Genomic DNA, 16,199 nt, shown 5'->3' on the forward strand with positions numbered 1-16,199 from the left:
TTAGGATTAACTACCTAATTCTAATAACTTTTTGGAATACCAGCACATGACTATTTTTTTTAGTTTGGCTACTAACTTTCTTAAAAACATTTTAGATTAGATACCAAACCTTATTTCCAGCCTAGCCCATTTTTAGTGGGCTTATTTTATATTTCGATTTTGCCCTTGGCCTGTTTATTGGGTTTAGTATAATTAATAATTGTTAAAAAATTACTGTTTGGTCGTTGTGCGAACAGTTACAACTAAATTATGACAGTCACAACTTAGATCTAATTAGTTGTGACTGACTGGATCAATTATTTTAAAAAAAAAATATATATATATATACACAATATTATATAAATTAAGTTCAAAGCAATTACTTTACACAAAAGAAGACTTAGTGCATTATAGTGAGTGCCACAAAGATTTTGAATTTTGATGTCAAATTGCGACTTTGTATTTGCATGTATGTTCAGTTTTCATTGTGACTTCTTTTCCATTCTTATGACAAGTGTGTGTTCTTTTAATGTCTTCTAAATTATGATTTTCATTTTGCTACCTTTGTAATTTTTTATTTGAGAGTAATAAGGTTAGAACCAATGAATCATTTGGGCTTTTGTTTCCTTTTTCCCCCCCTTTTTGGCAGAATAGGTTTACCGATACTTTTGCATTGATGTTGATTATGGGTTTCCATGTATTGTTCATGGGTTTGTCATTTTTTGAAATTAATTCATTGCTCAATGACCAACTCAGAGTTTTTTCAGTAAAACAATTAATAAAACTCAAAATGGGTAGTAAATAAGAATGCTGGTCTTGGTAAGTAAGGTTGCTTTAAGCCTTTTAATTCTGAATTTGTTCTTTGGGAATTTGAAATATTTTTGCTGGTTATGTAGGGGATACTCTGAACCTCTTCTCTATTGTACGTGAGCTTTTATGTTAAACATTTATGTATTTTATGTTAAACTTATCTTTTTCTTAATATTAGTCACAACTTCAAATTTTGTTATATGAGTTTTGGGGGTGGTTTAGGTGTACTTTCTATAGTTTGCATGCTAGAGTTTATGGTCTATCTTTTTCAAATTGTGACAGTCACAACTTCAGATTTAGTTGTGATTACAGAACAATCACAACTAAATTATGAGACAGTCACGGTTCAGTTGTGACTTGATTGAATGTTTTTGAAAAATTGTACTACAATGTAGTATAAATAGAGATCAAAGCAATATTTTTTAAACAAAATAATTACTAGTGCAATTGGGGAAGGTATCTCTTTCAACTTACCATGACAGTCACAACAAATTGTGAGACAGTCACAGTTTAACTTGTGACTTGTGACTGAATTAATTTTTTTTTTTTTTAAATTGTATTACAATATTGGATAAATAGAGGTCAAAGTAATACTTTTATTGAAATTATTATGTAGTGTAGTGGTAAGAGGTGTCTCTTTCTCTTGCATGAGAAGGGTTCGAATCCCTTCTATGCCAAGTTGTTTTTGTGTTGTTGAACGGCGTTGGTCGGTGGTCGGCCGGACGGAGGTGGCCGGTGGTCGGCCGGACGAAGGTGGCCGGTGGTTAGTTGGGAATTTTTTTAATTTTTTTTATTGCAGTGGCATATGATGTAATTTTTATGAATTCTAATACCCTTCACTTTATTAGTTTGTTTGACTTTTCAACTAGTATCTAAACTAAAATGCTATTAAATTTTAGTACCTAAACTAAAAAATTATTAAAGTTTGGTATTTAAAGTCAATGGACCTTAAATTATATCACAATTGAGATTTTTTTTTTGTGCTAAAATTATATCATAATTGAGATATTTTAATTATGTTAAAACATTACATATATATATATACATATATATTTATAGAGGAGTGCTCTCTAAAGCTAACTAGTTAGCAAGTTAATACGAAGCTAATCATGTTTTTGGGCCCATCACATAACTAATTTCATAATCCAAACTATTAATTATTTAGGTCATACTTCAAAGATCATCATTACAAAAAATATATAAATCGGAAATCAGTTAGTCATCTAATTAAGATCAAATAAATAAACGATCAGTATTTTAGATAAAAACATATAAATAGTTGTTGTTATAATCAAATAGCTAAATGACTTCCGATTTTAGAGATTTTTTACAGGGATAATCTTTGAAGTAGGGTCTAAAAATAGACGGTTCAGATTTTGAGTTTACATTATGCAGTGGGCCCAATAGGGTGGTTAGTTTTGTATTAACTTACTAACTAATTAGTTTTAGAGCATTCTTTATATATATAGAGTAGTGCTCTAAAACTAACTGGTTAGCAAGTTAATACGAAGCTAATCATGCTTTTAAGGCCATTACATAACTAATCTCATAATCCGAACCGTTCATTTTTTAGACCATACTTCGAAGATCATTATTGCAGAAAATCAGCTAAATCGAAAATTATTTAGTTATCTAATTGTGATTAAATAAATGACGATCACTGATTTCGATAAAAGCATATAAATAATTGTTATTTTAATCAAATGGCTAAATGACTTTCGATTTTAGAAATTTTTTACAGAGATGATCTTTGAAGTAGGGCCTAAAAAATGGACGGTTCAGATTTTGAGATTACATTGTGCAGTGGGCCCAACATGGTGGTTAGTTTTGTATTAACTTACTAAGGGCCAGTTTGGTATTGCTGTGTTGTGAGAATAATCACTTTCAAATGTACTGTGAGAATAATTAGCTGTGAAATAAAACAGTTAGACGTTTGGTAATCTGTATTTTTAAAAATGTTGTTGATATAAAAAACAGTTTATGAGTGTTTGGTAAATTTTAGTATTGAAGTGCTGTGATTGTGCATAATGACTGAAATAGATATAGCACTGAAATTCGTATGTCTCACATCTGCAATTTCAAGTTAATTAAACAAGTCTATTGAAAACAAATTTGAAAAAACACGAAGAAGCCTTAGAGAAAATAAATAAATATTGAGAGAATCCTCATGTTTCAAAGTCCAGTAAGAAAATCTATATGTTTAAAGAAAATACAAAGGCAAGGTTCTTGAGATCAGGAATGGAAGCCAAAGTATTGGGTGATTCCATGAGCGCAAATAATGAAGATCCAAAGAGCTCTGATAATCATCTTCTTGCAATTTTTGTTGTTCTTGGAAATGGCCAATTTGATAGATAGCTTGCCATTTGGGGTGGCGTTTCCAGAAATTTGGCAACTAAATACCTGCGACTACTTCGACTTCCACCACCTTTGAGTTCGACAACAAGGAGGGATGACCGGAAGGGAAGGGAGTTGGGCTTGGGTGGGTGGAGGTGCAAAAATGAATGGAGATATCATGTAAAAGGAGGACAATGGGCTGTCATTACACAAATTAAATGAGGGTATTCTTGGTATTAAAAATATTCATTAAACATCTCTGCATGATTATTTTGATAGCAAATTCTGAAAGCAGCTCCTTTGCTGCTTCTTAAATTCGCTGTAAGAGACGTGTTGCTTTTGAAAAAAGTTGATGTTAAGTTTTTTACCAAACAACTTTAAAAGTAAAAATCTTAAAATAAGCGCTTAAAAGGCTGCAAACAGCAACCCCAAACGGGGCCTAACTAATTAGCTTTAAAGCAATTTTGTATATATATATATATATATATATCAGTAGTCATCTAGAAGTGTTCTGATGAGAATTTAAGTTAAAAAATGTGATGTTACATATCAGTATTCAACTAGAAACAAATATAAGACACATATGTAAGGAATATGTGTATTGAGACTATCCTTAAAACTTCTGACCAAAAAAAAAAAAAAAAGACTATCCTTAAAACTTATTATAAGATATTAAACAGGCTTTTCTCACCATCATCCAGAAGCAAAGTAGCAAACACAGTGCTGCTTCTCCCTACCTTCCTGGGGTCCATCAGTTTGAAATGAAGCACAAATGCAGAATAGAACCTTCTCCTTGACTTTGAAAGCATCAACTTCAATTACCCAAGAAATAGGAGGCCAGTACGCCACGTGTCGCATCATGATAGGTTATAGCCTTATAGGAGAGAAATGGTTTCAAATGCACGTTTAGGTGGAGGCGATAAATTATTCAATTTACTCGTACAAGAAAGCAACTGATCTTCCTATATACACGCGTTTGAGGCCGCCATGTATGACATATCTGCTATAAGACCATACACATACATAACCATCAAACCATGTACTGTCTAATAAGCTCTCCTATCTAATCTTCATCCTACACCATTATCAATTAAGCAGATACACAAACACTCTCTATTAATCCTATACCATCCTCTACTTGATAATTCATTTTTCCTGTAACAATATCTTTAGCATTTATAGATTGCTCATCATGAGTCACTACAACCATCATCACCAGCCTGCAGGTATACATTAAATGTTTGTCTATGTGATAAAAATTGGTGATTTCAACAAAACAATATGCATGCCTCAAATGGTTACTATTAATTTTACTTTGTTCATCAAATACCAACATTAATTAACTTGAGTACTCAACCAAATTGCAGGGGTATATCCACCACCACCCACTTCATACCCTCCTCCGCCACCTGCCGGCGCATATCCTCCGCCAGGCCACGCTTATCCTCCGCCAGGGCACGCTTATCCGCCGCCTCAATCCTACCCACCACAAGTTCAAGGATACAATAATCAAGGTCCTTATGTTGTTCCACCACCAGTTGGTCACCCCATGAAACATGGTGTTGGGTACCCCCAACAACAATCAGCTCCCCATCAGCAGCACCCAGAAAAATCTCATCAACACAGGGGTGATGGTGGATTTTGGGCCGGATGGTAAACATTTTTAACTCAACCCCTTACAATTAATTATCTCAAATTATTTTTAGGTAATTTATTAATGTTTCAACAAATTAAATAGAATCAATTGCTTATATACTTGCATACCTGGTTTCTATTGTGCAGTTGTTCTGCCATGTTCTGCTGCTGCCTCTGCGATTTGTGCTGCTTGCCCTGCTCCATCTTTTAAATTCTTAATTAAAGGGTTGTAAATTTATTCGTATCTGGTTCAAGCCGCACTCTCAATAATCTTCCCTTGTATTTTTGTTGATTTTCATACAGTAAGATTTATTCTTTGTATGGAAATTTGTTATATATGTTACCAAGAGTTCAATTTATAAAGTTATTATACTTGACATCAAATGAGTGACAATCTCAATAAGAAACAAATTAATGCAAGTTTTTTTCTCATATATATGTCACCAAGTTGCATTTTGCATATGCTGCTTGCAATGCCATAAGGCTAGAACTGCAACTAAGGGTGATATACAATTGCCCTTGCATATATAGCTGCATATAAACAACACAACTGGAAACAAATGCATGATAGAATTGACAAAGAAAAGAGAGCAGAAAGCCAAACTAATAACCCAAACAGAGTTTAATTTAAACCAGCTTAATTTAGTTTCCCATACATTAAACCAGCAGCACAAAGTGGTGAATAAACATGTCCAACCAAAAAGGCACCTTCTCTTCCTAAACATTATTGTTTCCCATCCTCTTTCTAATTTAGTTAGTTTCCTGAATTTCCAGTAATTAATCTTTTATATGAGAATATATCTATAATTTGGTAGAAATTAACAAAGAGAAACGAAGACTATGAAAGTAGTGTCCTCCTCACTAAGTCACCTTATTCAACCCTATAATTTAGTTAGTTCATTGAAGTTGCTAGTTTGACCAACATGTTGATTCCTTCAAAACAAGACAAGGAAGAAATAAAAGAAGATCATGATAATTAGAAAACCTAGACTTCCATCACTTGGTTTGTTTGTTTGCAGTTTTGTACTGTTTTAGTGTTGGACCGTTGGGCTTTATGGGCCTCTGCTGCCCTTAGCCTTTTTTCCTGGGTCTTGCCTGGTTTGGCCTCTTGGGCCTTTAATGAAAAAGAGTGGAGACCCAAAAAGCAAAAAAATAAAGGGGAACCAAAAACCAAATCCTCAGATAGCTAATAAAGTATATAAAACTCATCACTTAGGCCAGTGACTGCTTCTCTTTTGCGCAGCCTGTGAGTTTTCTTAGGGTTTCCAAAGTTTTCCCGAGAAAATGGTGAAATTCCTCAAGGCAAACAAAGCGGTGGTGCTCCTGCAGGGCCGCTACGCCGGCAGGAAAGCCGTGATTGTGAAGTCCTTCGACGACGGGACACGTGACAGGCCGTACGGGCACTGTTTGGTTGCGGGGATAGCCAAGTACCCGAGCAAGGTGATCCGTAAGGACTCGGCCAAGAAGACAGCCAAGAAGTCCCGAGTGAAGGCCTTCATTAAGCTCGTCAACTACCAGCACTTGATGCCGACGCGCTACAACCTCGACGTCGACCTCAAGGAGGTGGTCACCGTCGACGCGTTGCAGTCACGCGACAAGAAGGTGGCTGCGGCTAAGGAGACCAAGGCGAGGTTGGAGGACCGGTTCAAGAGTGGCAAGAACCGGTGGTTCTTTAGCAAGCTTAGGTTTTGAGCTGTTGTTGGGTCTTTGTTTTGGAGTGAATCGAATTGTGTTTTTGTGATATTGATAGCATTTCTGTTTAATGGGTTCAAATTTTAAGGATCATTGTCAGTTTTGGTTTCTTTCGAGCTTAATTTTAATGTCAAATTTTCACTTTATTTACTGTTGAAATATTTGGAATTAGATGCTAAGCATTTTCTGTGTCTCTCGCCCTTCAACCTAAAAAGACAGTTGCATATTTGGAAATAGTGTTAAGCATTTACTGCTAAATAGAAATGAGAATTTGGCATTCATACTACAAAGAATAAAAGTAAAAACACACATCACTGAGATCATCACTTCAACAACCCATTGCATTATAGCAATGAATTCATCATCTTCTTATATATACAAAGACAGTTGCATACCCAACCTTAGGAAGGAATGCAACTGCTGCTTTCATGAGTCATGCCAAGCTCCTATGTACAAGTTATTAATCACACGAGCGGATTTTAATCACATGAATGGTGGCTGTACAGAAGATCCAGCACTGTCTTTAACGAAATAGAACAGATGCATTGGCTTTATTCAGGCATCGACCGACACACTTAGAGCATTAAGCTCCACATGCTGCTTGCCCTCATTCTGGGGGTGAACAGTAATAGTTGCACAAGCCTCGGCTCCCTCTTGAGAAACAGATATGGAGCTCACCATAGGCTTTCCATCTGCAGCTACATTCTCAGAATCATCTTGGTCGCTTGTAATGATTTCCCACTCTTCTTTCAGAGACGTTACTTCTAAACCTTTCTCTTTGTGCCTCTCCACTTCAAATGCAGTGGGTAGAATCACATAATCATTCACAGGGTTATAGTAAGGGTCATGGTCTGCCTTCAACCAGTGCTTGAGTATCCGGAATACATGAGGCTCACAAAGAATTCCCCGATGCTCACCCGGTACTCCAACCCTTGCTACTGCATGGAGCCCATCTGCCTGGAATTTAACAAAAGAAAGGCAGCTTGTAAAGATTGGCAATTCATATTTTAACTTCATACCAATGACCCAAACAAATATGAATAAGTGAAAGTTTGGTTGAAATCATGGACAGGCGAGTCAACGAACCTTAGCTGATTCTGCTGGAACTGTCCCATCACCATCAACACATACATATTTAGGCTGATTAAATGAAAAAATGGGTTAGGTTTTGTAATTAATATGCAAAAACATAACAACTCCAGTACAAGATAATAACCTGGAAATGTCGTAGTTGTCGTAGATCTGTAACAGGTGTTCCCTCATTTCCATAGCTGCAGAGTAGTGAATTTGAGTAAGATATTAAATTAAGCCATACTAATACAAATTTGCATCTAGAAACATCTTATGATGACTAGAAGCTTTTATCCTGAAGTTGTCTAAAATAGCAGTAGCAAGTGGCAGAAAGGAAGAAATAATGTTGTGACATTATATTAAAAGAATTAATGGAGGTATTACCAAACACTATGAGGTGTCTCGAGATTGATCCCATATATATTGTAGAATTTTACTTGAGGAGGAACTTTAGCACGTGACATAATCTTACGCGTTTCATTAGCCCATTTCAGAATTTCCAAATTAAATGGTAGAGGAATATCCTCACCATTATAATTGACCTGGAATTATATAAACATGCAATGTAAATTGTAAGTAAGCCATATAAGTGCATAATAAAAGGAAAACCAAATCATCATTACTGGAAAGCTGCATTTTTTTTCAAGAGAACAAAACTTTTTTTTTTTTTTTTTTTTAAGAGAAGAAAAAATCTGTCTGCAAGGAAAGAATGGACAAAGCAACCTCATTTGAGGCAACAACGGCAAGCAAAGTTTTAACTTCAAATTACATTTTAAAACACATAATAGCATTATGGTGCTCACCGTATTACTTGAAAGTGCTCCCTTAAAAATATCTACACTCTCTGCTAGGGGGTAAGACTCTAGGATAATTTGAGAGTTCCCATCACCATCAAGCTTTCCTCTCCACATTTCTAGAACTGGCATGTGCTCCCAACGAAAATTAAGACAAGCCATCAACTCATATATTGATGGGCATTCAATAAGCTGGAACATTGCAACAAACCTCAGTAAGAAAACCATGGATGCAAAGAGGAAACAAATGTTCATGAATACATGCATAAAGCTACATACATGTGTGTGCATCTGTATATCTAAACACCAATAAGCAAGTTTCAAAACAATCCCAACTTATTCACAAAGAAATTCTATGGCAAATGCTTCACTATCAAATACATATGTACACATATTCGTGAATACATGCATGCATGTGTGCAAGCTTGAGTGCATGTGTAATTGTTCTATGTGTCTATGCACCAATAAGCATCTCTCAGAACAATGCACATAGGAAACTTTTGGAAAACATTCACAATCGAAACAAAACATCACTTTCATGATGAGATAGAAATGGATGCAATACCCAATAAATCACACCTGCAAACACACTCATTTGAGAGTGAACCAGTTCTTTTAATAGTCCGTGACTGTAAGAAAAAGTTATAAAAGGGCAGATACAAGAAGGTGCACGACCAGACCAAAAGCCCATACCACTAGAAGTGGCAGCCACCCCTTCCCCCATCACATCATATAAAAGTCCTTGGCCCTTCCATTTATTTCATTTAAATTTCACACATGCAATGCAGGTGCTTAAATCTAGCAATTTAACTGCAAATAGAAATGGACTCATACCAGCTGGTGCATGCTCCATTTTGATATGAAAAAATTCTGTTCCCACCCATCAACAAATGACACTCCATTTAAAAAGGTAGATGTGATATATCCAGGTGCACCTGTAAGATGACAAAAAGCCACAAATTAACTTTTGCTGAAGTATTCCCCTAATAGTTGAAGCTTTAGAAATGAAATTATGACCAACAAAACAACTGAGGTTATACAAGCTATTAGAGGTTCAACTTCAAACTAAGCTCCAGTTTCTGTTTTGTATATAATTCAAAAGAAATTATATAAGTATAAACATATGGAAAACTTCCAAATGATGAGCACAAAATATGGTCCTGCAGATAAGGCAAAATTGGCTGCAAGTCATACACATTGAAAGAAGTCATTGAAAGAAGATAATCTTGAAATTTTCAGGAAAATTTATTTCATTTACATGCAAGTCTTTAAACCCACAGATTGTATCAGGTTGTCAGTATTTACAGTCAAGTAGCTGGTATTTTTACCCTCTGCTATGATTAAATTGTATATGATCGCTTACCCTGGAATGGTGCAGCAATTGCAATCCAACTCTTCACATATTTCTCAAAAACCTGTGAAGAAATAGGCATACAACTATAGGATATACTTTGTAGCAAATAAAAAAGACCAAATTACAAAGACATAAGCCTTTGACGCAATAAATTGGAAAGGGAGTGGGTAGAGAAGAAGAAAAGATATCAGAACACTTAATCACTTATTACTTAAGAACTTTGGATCCCTTACATCACTGTGCAAGCACATGAAACATTTCACAAGAAGGCCCCCCATAGAATGACTTATGATGGTTATCTTTTTCCCTCCTGCAGCATTATACACTGCCTCTAATCTTGCAGCTAAGCGATCCAGTGTCTCCTGCAACCTAAACAAAAACAAAGCATAACCATATGACACCAATCTAAAACTGTACATATCTTTTTCCCTCCAGCAGCATTACACACTGTATATCTAAGCAAAGCATATCCTTCATTATTCTTTGTTGAGTTGGAGAAAGGGGGAAACCATTTTTAAACTATCACACCCATCTTTTGAAATTTTCAAGTAGTAATTAAATAAAGTCAAAACTAAGCAGATACCTGTTGCTTTGGCGGAAATCGTACCCAAACCCAAAAAGCGTTTTCCCCTCTTGAAAACCCCACTTGATGAATTCAACAATCATGTCATGGAAATTGTATACAGAATCCTGTCCAATGACCTGCATGGACCAAGATGTTAATAGTACTTTATCAAAGTTTCATCCTTATTACTTCCAGAAAAGTATCCAAGAAATCATGAGAGAAGCTTTCCTGTATATAGATAGAATGCAAAACGTACCAAGTCAGGGTCCAAGGTGTCAATTGCCTGAAGTCCATATCTGTCTTCAGGGACCACTATTCTTGTTTTTGGATCTAAAGACACAGTTTTACCTGTGTCACAAATAAATCAATTTTCTTTTGTTCCATAGACGAAAGAAAAAGTAGTATGGATGTTACATAGTTTAATTCAGCTCCAGAAAAATTGAACTATGACAACTCCAAGTAAGTTACGTATGGTTCACGTACAGGATCAGACAACTCAATCAATACTCATTCGGGCGGTCCATTATAAGGGTAAAATTGAACTTTTGAGAATTTCCAAGGCCAGGGTTAGGCGTGGTGTTCTTATTTCTCTTTCAATTTCTAAGCAACCAAACACAAGCGCCCAATTTGTTTTTACAAAATTTGAAAACTTTACAATAGTATTACCTGTTGAAGGATCGAAACGAGACCAAAGCCTGGTCCGGAACTTGTAGTCGGCACCGAGGATTCGAACCCAAACGCGCTCCTCCTTGCCACTCTCCTCATCAACGGCGTTCATGATTGAACCAGCGATACCCGGCACCAAGAGAACCGGGTCGAGGTTCGGGTCCACATAAGGCTCGGGCTTCTTGAGCAGCTTCAACCACAGCTCCACTGATTGCACAATCTCGTCCAAAAGCATCGCCATTTCACCAAAATCAAACCCTAAATTACGAGTCTCAAATTGATCAGGGGTTTAGGCTTTGCAACTTGAAGTCCAAAAATTGGGGATGAGTCGTGAAGCTAGAGGAAACAAAGCTCAGAAGCAATCCACGACTGGTACGGAGGACAGAGATATAACTCGCAAAAGGACAATTTTTGCAGAATTTATTTTACGGCGGAAATTACAAATTTAATTTACTTATTTTATATCTAGTTTAATTTTGATCCACAATATTTTTTAAGTTTAATTTTGATCTATTTATTTTATACATAGTTTAATTTTGGTACACGATTTTTTTTAAGTTATGATTTTAAATCATTTTGGTTGTATTTTCTTCAATTATAATTGAAATATAAGTTATATTTCATCATTTCTTAATTATAGAAACCAATTTAGAGTATTAGAATCAAATAAATTGAAGTTTGATGAAATTTGAAAAATTTTATACGAAAAATTGGTAGTTTTGGGTATCATACTTTGAAGTAAATTATCTTGAGTTTTAAAACTCCGATTTGAATAATCTTTATATGATTGTAAAGAGGAGATGCATAACTTTAAAACAAGTATATGTTTACTAAATTAGGCTGAAATTTGATAAGGTAAAAGGCGAGACAAATTTGAAAAAATAAATCTGAATCTTTATTAAACAAATGAAACAATTAGTAAACCAAAACAAAACTTAAAAAATATAATAGATCAAAATTGAACTAAATATAAAATAAATAGACCAAATCTATAATTTTTTCTTATTTTATATATATAGAAAAAAGTTCAGTTAGATAATAAATACGACGAATAAAATTAGTTAGTTAAGTTTGGATGGATTAATTGGAACATTGACAACTATTAGACCAAGAAAAAGAAGCAATAGACAACTCCAACACATTCATCACATCCTTTTAATTAAATTCTTAAATATCATTTAGTTAAATTACTTAAAGAGTTAAAGGTTTGTGTAAAAAAAAAAAAAATGATTGTGTAAAAAGAAAGAAAATTGAAAAATTGTCGTGAGTGTTAAAATACTAACTACAAAATTATTAACATGTTACAAAAGGTGTTTTTTTTATTTTATTTATTTAAATCCACAATGAAAAAAGCATGATCGACTGGCCCCTTGAATTGCATAAAACACTTTATTAATTGTTAGTTCAAAAAAAAAAAAAAACATGCCAAACGCTCTACATGAAAAACACGAAATAAATTATAACGTAGATTTTATTTGTATAAAATGAAACTATTTATTATTGCAGCTTTTTTAAGTGAGTTTTTTTTTTATTATTAAGAGCCGTAAAATAGACTTTAGTAATTTACTTTACAAAATAATAATTAAAATGACATTCTTTCATTTTGTTTGTGGATAATGTCATCCTCTTATCAAAATTAATAGATACTAGGTAGAGAATTATTTTTTTCCTCACAAATTTTAAGAGAATTTATTGGCTAAGCCAAAAATTAAAGTTTTGACGGTGTGTAACGTGTTAGCCTTTTTTTATTTTTTGTCTGACAATGTATATATGTAAACTTGTAAAGTGTAGCTTTGAGCCTTCAAATAGTTTGGTATTTTCCATTTGTGCCTGCAAGTTGCAATCACACATAATCATATTATCACTTTGCCATCCACTTAGAGAGAAATGCAGCTTACGTCTTTGATATCTAACATCAATAATGGTACCTGCTGCTTCCCAAAGGTAATCTCTCTCTCTCTCTCTCTCTCTCTCTCTCTCTCTCTCTCTCTCTCTCTCTCTCTCTCTCTCACTCTCTCTCTCTCATGAATTGCGAACTGAAATTTCTACATATTGAGTTGGGTGTGTTGTCAAAGGGTGCAATGAAGCAAGGACACAACCCAATTCCTCAAAAGCATGAACAAGGGAAGTTTCTCAAGAGCTTGGCTTCACCTTTAATGGCTGCAGTTCTGGCTTTATCTCCAATCTGCAACCCCCCTGGTAAGTGGTAACCACACACTTTGGGGGATTATCCTCCAATTGATAGCTTAATTCCCCTGATTTTTCCTGAAATTTCCAACTGTGCCATTACCTGCACTGTCACAGTGACCTGTGCTTCTATATATGTTAAATAGTGCAACTCATTTAGTGCTGTGCTCAATGAAAGTAGTGGTAATTGATTTAGTTTTACTTTTGGAAAGTTTGGAACTAAATAGTTCCTATGGTTTCATCATTTGTCCTAAGTCCTGCCATTATGAAACTGGGCGAGTCTAGTTGTCTTTGTTGGAACAGTAGAGGCTAAGATCCCCATTAACAATGTGGGAATCATTCACACTCTCTTTTAGTGAAACAGAAAGGAATGAGATGGCATTAGTCCACAATAGTCAAACATAGAAATTCGACAGGTAGAACAACTTTGCGCTAAATCAACAAAGAAGGTTGGAAGCAGCAAGCACCATAACAGAACCCTTAACTGGCTTTTTTAATGAGGTAGCTAAATTTGGAAACCAAAATTCTCTTTACTAGTTTACATAAGGCATGGAGTTCATTTTGCTTTGAAATTGCTTTATCGGGTTTCAATTTCACCAATGCAACCATTTGTGGACTAGAGTTTCAGCATCTGCCCTTATATATTCAGTGGTAGTGTTTATTTCTTGTTTCATAAACAATTTTATGAAAACCCCTACCCCATATTTCACTATATGTTAGGAAATGCTAGTCCCATGGTAAGTGTCACATGCAAATGAATGGATATAGTTGGCTACTCGAGCCACTTCTGTGTTGGTGTTTTGCACCTTGATTTATAAAAATTTCTGGAGAGATCTACTACTAATAGTATACAGTCATTCTTTGATAGAAAGCTTACTTTTAAGATGGTTGCCTCACTTCCATGCTATATAGTATGTACTCATTCTTTGGAGTTTTATCAACTTTTTTTTTTATTATTATTATTTATGGTGCAGTCTCACATGGACAAACCATAGATGTTCAAAAAGGGGCTGCATTGTTTCGTAGAACTTGCATTGGATGTCATGATGGAGGTGGAAACATAATACAACCAGTGAGCCTCCCTTTACCTGTAGATCTCATATATTTATCCCTCTAAATCTTTGATGTTTCTTATCCATTGTTTCCTCTTCTTTCTAGGGTGCAACACTCTTTATCAAAGATCTACAAAGGTAATGAGTCACAATCTCAGGAACTATAGTTAATGAGGCACACTCTTTACTAAACTATAGTTCGCTTATAACAATTTTCTTCTACAGAAACGGAGTTGACACAGAAGAGGAGATATACCGTGTTACTTACTTTGGCAAGGGAAGAATGCCAGTAAGTTTGGCTAAAATTTAATTTGAAACGTTTGCATCCTAACTGTCATGTTTGCACTTAATTGAAGGTGGTGTATTTTGTGGGTATTTGCAGGGTTTTGGTGAGAACTGCACGCCAAGGGGCCAATGCACATTTGGAGCTCGTTTGCAGGATGAAGAGATTAAGCTTTTGGCTGAGTTTGTCAAGTTGCAGGCTGATCAAAGCTGGCCGAACATTTTAAGCGATGAAAAATGAGTTTCTAAATTAATGACAATGCTGACTCAAGTTCTCGGCAACATGGTTCTTTGTTTATGCATATATATTCAATCAGTATATCATATTGGGCATGATTCTAAATTTGAAATTCGTAGAAAATTGCTTTTTAGTTTTCACCTGTAACCCTTCTACGCCAGTCACTGTTTAGAAAAGAACACTGATAAAATTTGAAGTTTGACTGAATTCAATTTGAAGCTGGATTATATTGTAAAGAAGATTTTGTTCTGTTTCTACCTTTAGGTCTTTTAGGTCATTTTTTGTTGCTTCATGCTATCCAGTACAGCTTAAAGCCACGAGTCTTGTTATTAGAAATGGCAACTTTATAAATACAAGTATGAAAGATGACTCCTTTAATTTTGAAGACTGGTTTTGGAGCTTGGTTCATGTATTCATAAGCAACTGGTATCTGATATTCATTTTTCTTTTGACTTTGAACTTTTGATAATCTTAGGCATTCAAAGTTGAGAAGAAGCCCCTTGCAGGATCTGTAATGGAATTTCTATGCATATTAGCATGAACATTATCAAAACATCATGTGAAGTCTCAGGAGACATTGATTTTTCTAGTTCACTCGAAGGATACATGTGATGTATTATTCTAGGAAACAAATCATGTAATGTTGTTAGTGCAGCATAATCTGATGATATGTTAGAACCTCTGCTTAATTCCAAATTAATGAGACCATGGAAAAGGTAGAAAGAGTTGCATATGCTTTTGGCATGCTAGATGTAGTTTCTTTTGCAGGGAAGTCCAAAAGCTATCCAACCACTTTAACATTCTATTACTCTGCATTCAATCAGACTCATATTCACCTTTTCTCCTATTAGTACTCTTGTTAAGGTCTTTAACTTGTTCCATCTCTGCTGCAACCTCTTCCATTGAAGTAGAAGACACCCTATGTGCCACTAATACTTAATTATTCTTCTTCTCATGCCCTTGTATGACCCATCTACTTCATCCTTGGCTTTTTCTTGTACAAAATTGTAGAACTATAGTTTACCTGTTTACTATGGAAGGGGATGTTAGTTTAACTATGGAAGAGGAAAAAAAAAAGACTGAGAATGGGCCTTTGATCCCCTTTTCAGCCCAAAAGAAGAGGGAAAAGCCCAAAAGAAAAAGGAAAAGGGGAGGGAGCAAATTGAAAATTGGAAGCTTTAGAGGCCGGTCTATTATATAAACACCTTTTAGACTTGTACCATATTAATTAGTTTCTCAAAATTGATTGAGGACACGAATATGGCAATTTGGCGTAGGAATCAAGGTTTTTAGTTTTGCATCATAAGTTAACAACGTGAAACTGAAGATGTGATATTGTCCTAATTCCTAAACACATATTATCTTTAATTATTTTTTAAATATATAATATTAATTACTTTAATTTTAGGAGATAATTTGAGCCAAAATTCAAAAAGCAATGTGAAGGGCCTGAAGGCCATTATAGGTATTACATAATTACATTTTTTTTAATTATAGAAAATTAAGATTAAATATTAAATCCCAATAATTTTTTAGTATA

General features: G+C 34.8%; 4 protein-coding genes across 5 annotated transcripts; 3 read left to right on the top strand and 1 right to left on the bottom strand.

The window, feature by feature from the left end:
* The first annotated feature begins 4,150 nt into the window (after window positions 1-4,150).
* LOC147297396 (uncharacterized) lies at window positions 4,151-5,142 on the top strand. The gene is made up of 3 exons (XM_086229063.1): window positions 4,151-4,349; window positions 4,491-4,776; window positions 4,906-5,142. Exons 1-3 carry the CDS (start codon window positions 4,316-4,318, stop codon window positions 4,967-4,969), a joined length of 384 nt encoding a protein of 127 aa, XP_086085189.1. The 5' UTR covers window positions 4,151-4,315; the 3' UTR covers window positions 4,970-5,142.
* A 148-nt stretch (window positions 5,143-5,290) lies between these two features.
* Window positions 5,291-6,643, top strand: LOC147297397 (large ribosomal subunit protein eL27x). The gene has a single exon (XM_086229062.1). It carries the CDS (start codon window positions 6,043-6,045, stop codon window positions 6,448-6,450), a length of 408 nt encoding a protein of 135 aa, XP_086085188.1. The 5' UTR covers window positions 5,291-6,042; the 3' UTR covers window positions 6,451-6,643.
* A 100-nt stretch (window positions 6,644-6,743) lies between these two features.
* Window positions 6,744-11,263, bottom strand: LOC147297398 (alpha/beta-Hydrolases superfamily protein). Its single transcript, XM_086246705.1, has 11 exons — window positions 10,901-11,263; window positions 10,491-10,582; window positions 10,253-10,371; window positions 9,903-10,038; window positions 9,679-9,730; window positions 9,150-9,250; window positions 8,325-8,507; window positions 7,906-8,063; window positions 7,667-7,721; window positions 7,537-7,590; window positions 6,744-7,407 (listed from the first exon to the last, which is right to left on the bottom strand). The coding sequence occupies exons 1-11, from the start codon at window positions 11,139-11,141 to the stop codon at window positions 7,006-7,008; spliced, it is 1,593 nt and encodes a 530-aa protein (XP_086102831.1). The 5' UTR covers window positions 11,142-11,263; the 3' UTR covers window positions 6,744-7,005.
* Window positions 11,264-12,704: 1,441 nt separating this feature from the next.
* Window positions 12,705-15,397, top strand: CYTC6A (Cytochrome c). Of its 2 annotated transcripts, XM_086228992.1 has the most exons (7): window positions 12,705-12,844; window positions 12,976-13,099; window positions 14,062-14,159; window positions 14,246-14,277; window positions 14,365-14,428; window positions 14,522-14,699; window positions 15,135-15,397. In XM_086228992.1, the coding sequence occupies exons 1-6, from the start codon at window positions 12,788-12,790 to the stop codon at window positions 14,660-14,662; spliced, it is 516 nt and encodes a 171-aa protein (XP_086085118.1). In that variant the 5' UTR covers window positions 12,705-12,787; the 3' UTR covers window positions 14,663-14,699; window positions 15,135-15,397. The 2 variants fall into 2 exon arrangements, with proteins under 2 accessions (XP_086085118.1, XP_086085117.1); XM_086228991.1 differs by lacking the exon at window positions 15,135-15,397 and having other exon boundaries at window positions 14,522-15,044.
* The last annotated feature ends 802 nt before the right edge of the window (window positions 15,398-16,199 follow it).

This window comes from Dryas octopetala, chromosome 1, assembly GCF_963921425.1.
Source record: "Dryas octopetala chromosome 1, drDryOcto1.1, whole genome shotgun sequence".
Lineage (NCBI taxonomy): Eukaryota > Viridiplantae > Streptophyta > Magnoliopsida > Rosales > Rosaceae > Dryas > Dryas octopetala.

Bases quoted from the DNA above. Each gene is read 5' to 3' on its own strand.
- LOC147297396 (XM_086229063.1), top strand. From the start codon at position 4,316: ATGAGTCACTACAACCATCATCACCAGCCTGCAG. The intron at 4,350-4,490 runs GTATACATTAAA...ACCAAATTGCAG, and splicing joins CCATCATCACCAGCCTGCAG to GGGTATATCCACCACCACCC. The intron at 4,777-4,905 runs GTAAACATTTTT...TCTATTGTGCAG, and splicing joins GGTGGATTTTGGGCCGGATG to TTGTTCTGCCATGTTCTGCT.
- LOC147297397 (XM_086229062.1), top strand. From the start codon at position 6,043: ATGGTGAAATTCCTCAAGGCAAACAAAGCGGTGGTGCTCCTGCAGGGC.
- LOC147297398 (XM_086246705.1), bottom strand. From the start codon at position 11,141: ATGGCGATGCTTTTGGACGAGATTGTGCAATCAGTGGAGCTGTGGTTG. The intron at 10,372-10,490 runs GTACGTTTTGCA...TGGTCCATGCAG, and splicing joins ACACCTTGGACCCTGACTTG to GTCATTGGACAGGATTCTGT. The intron at 8,508-9,149 runs GTATGAGTCCAT...GCAATGTTCCAG, and splicing joins AATGGAGCATGCACCAGCTG to CTTATTGAATGCCCATCAAT.
- CYTC6A (XM_086228992.1), top strand. From the start codon at position 12,788: ATGCAGCTTACGTCTTTGATATCTAACATCAATAATGGTACCTGCTGC. The intron at 12,845-12,975 runs GTAATCTCTCTC...GTGTTGTCAAAG, and splicing joins GTACCTGCTGCTTCCCAAAG to GGTGCAATGAAGCAAGGACA. The intron at 13,100-14,061 runs GTAAGTGGTAAC...TTTATGGTGCAG, and splicing joins TCCAATCTGCAACCCCCCTG to TCTCACATGGACAAACCATA.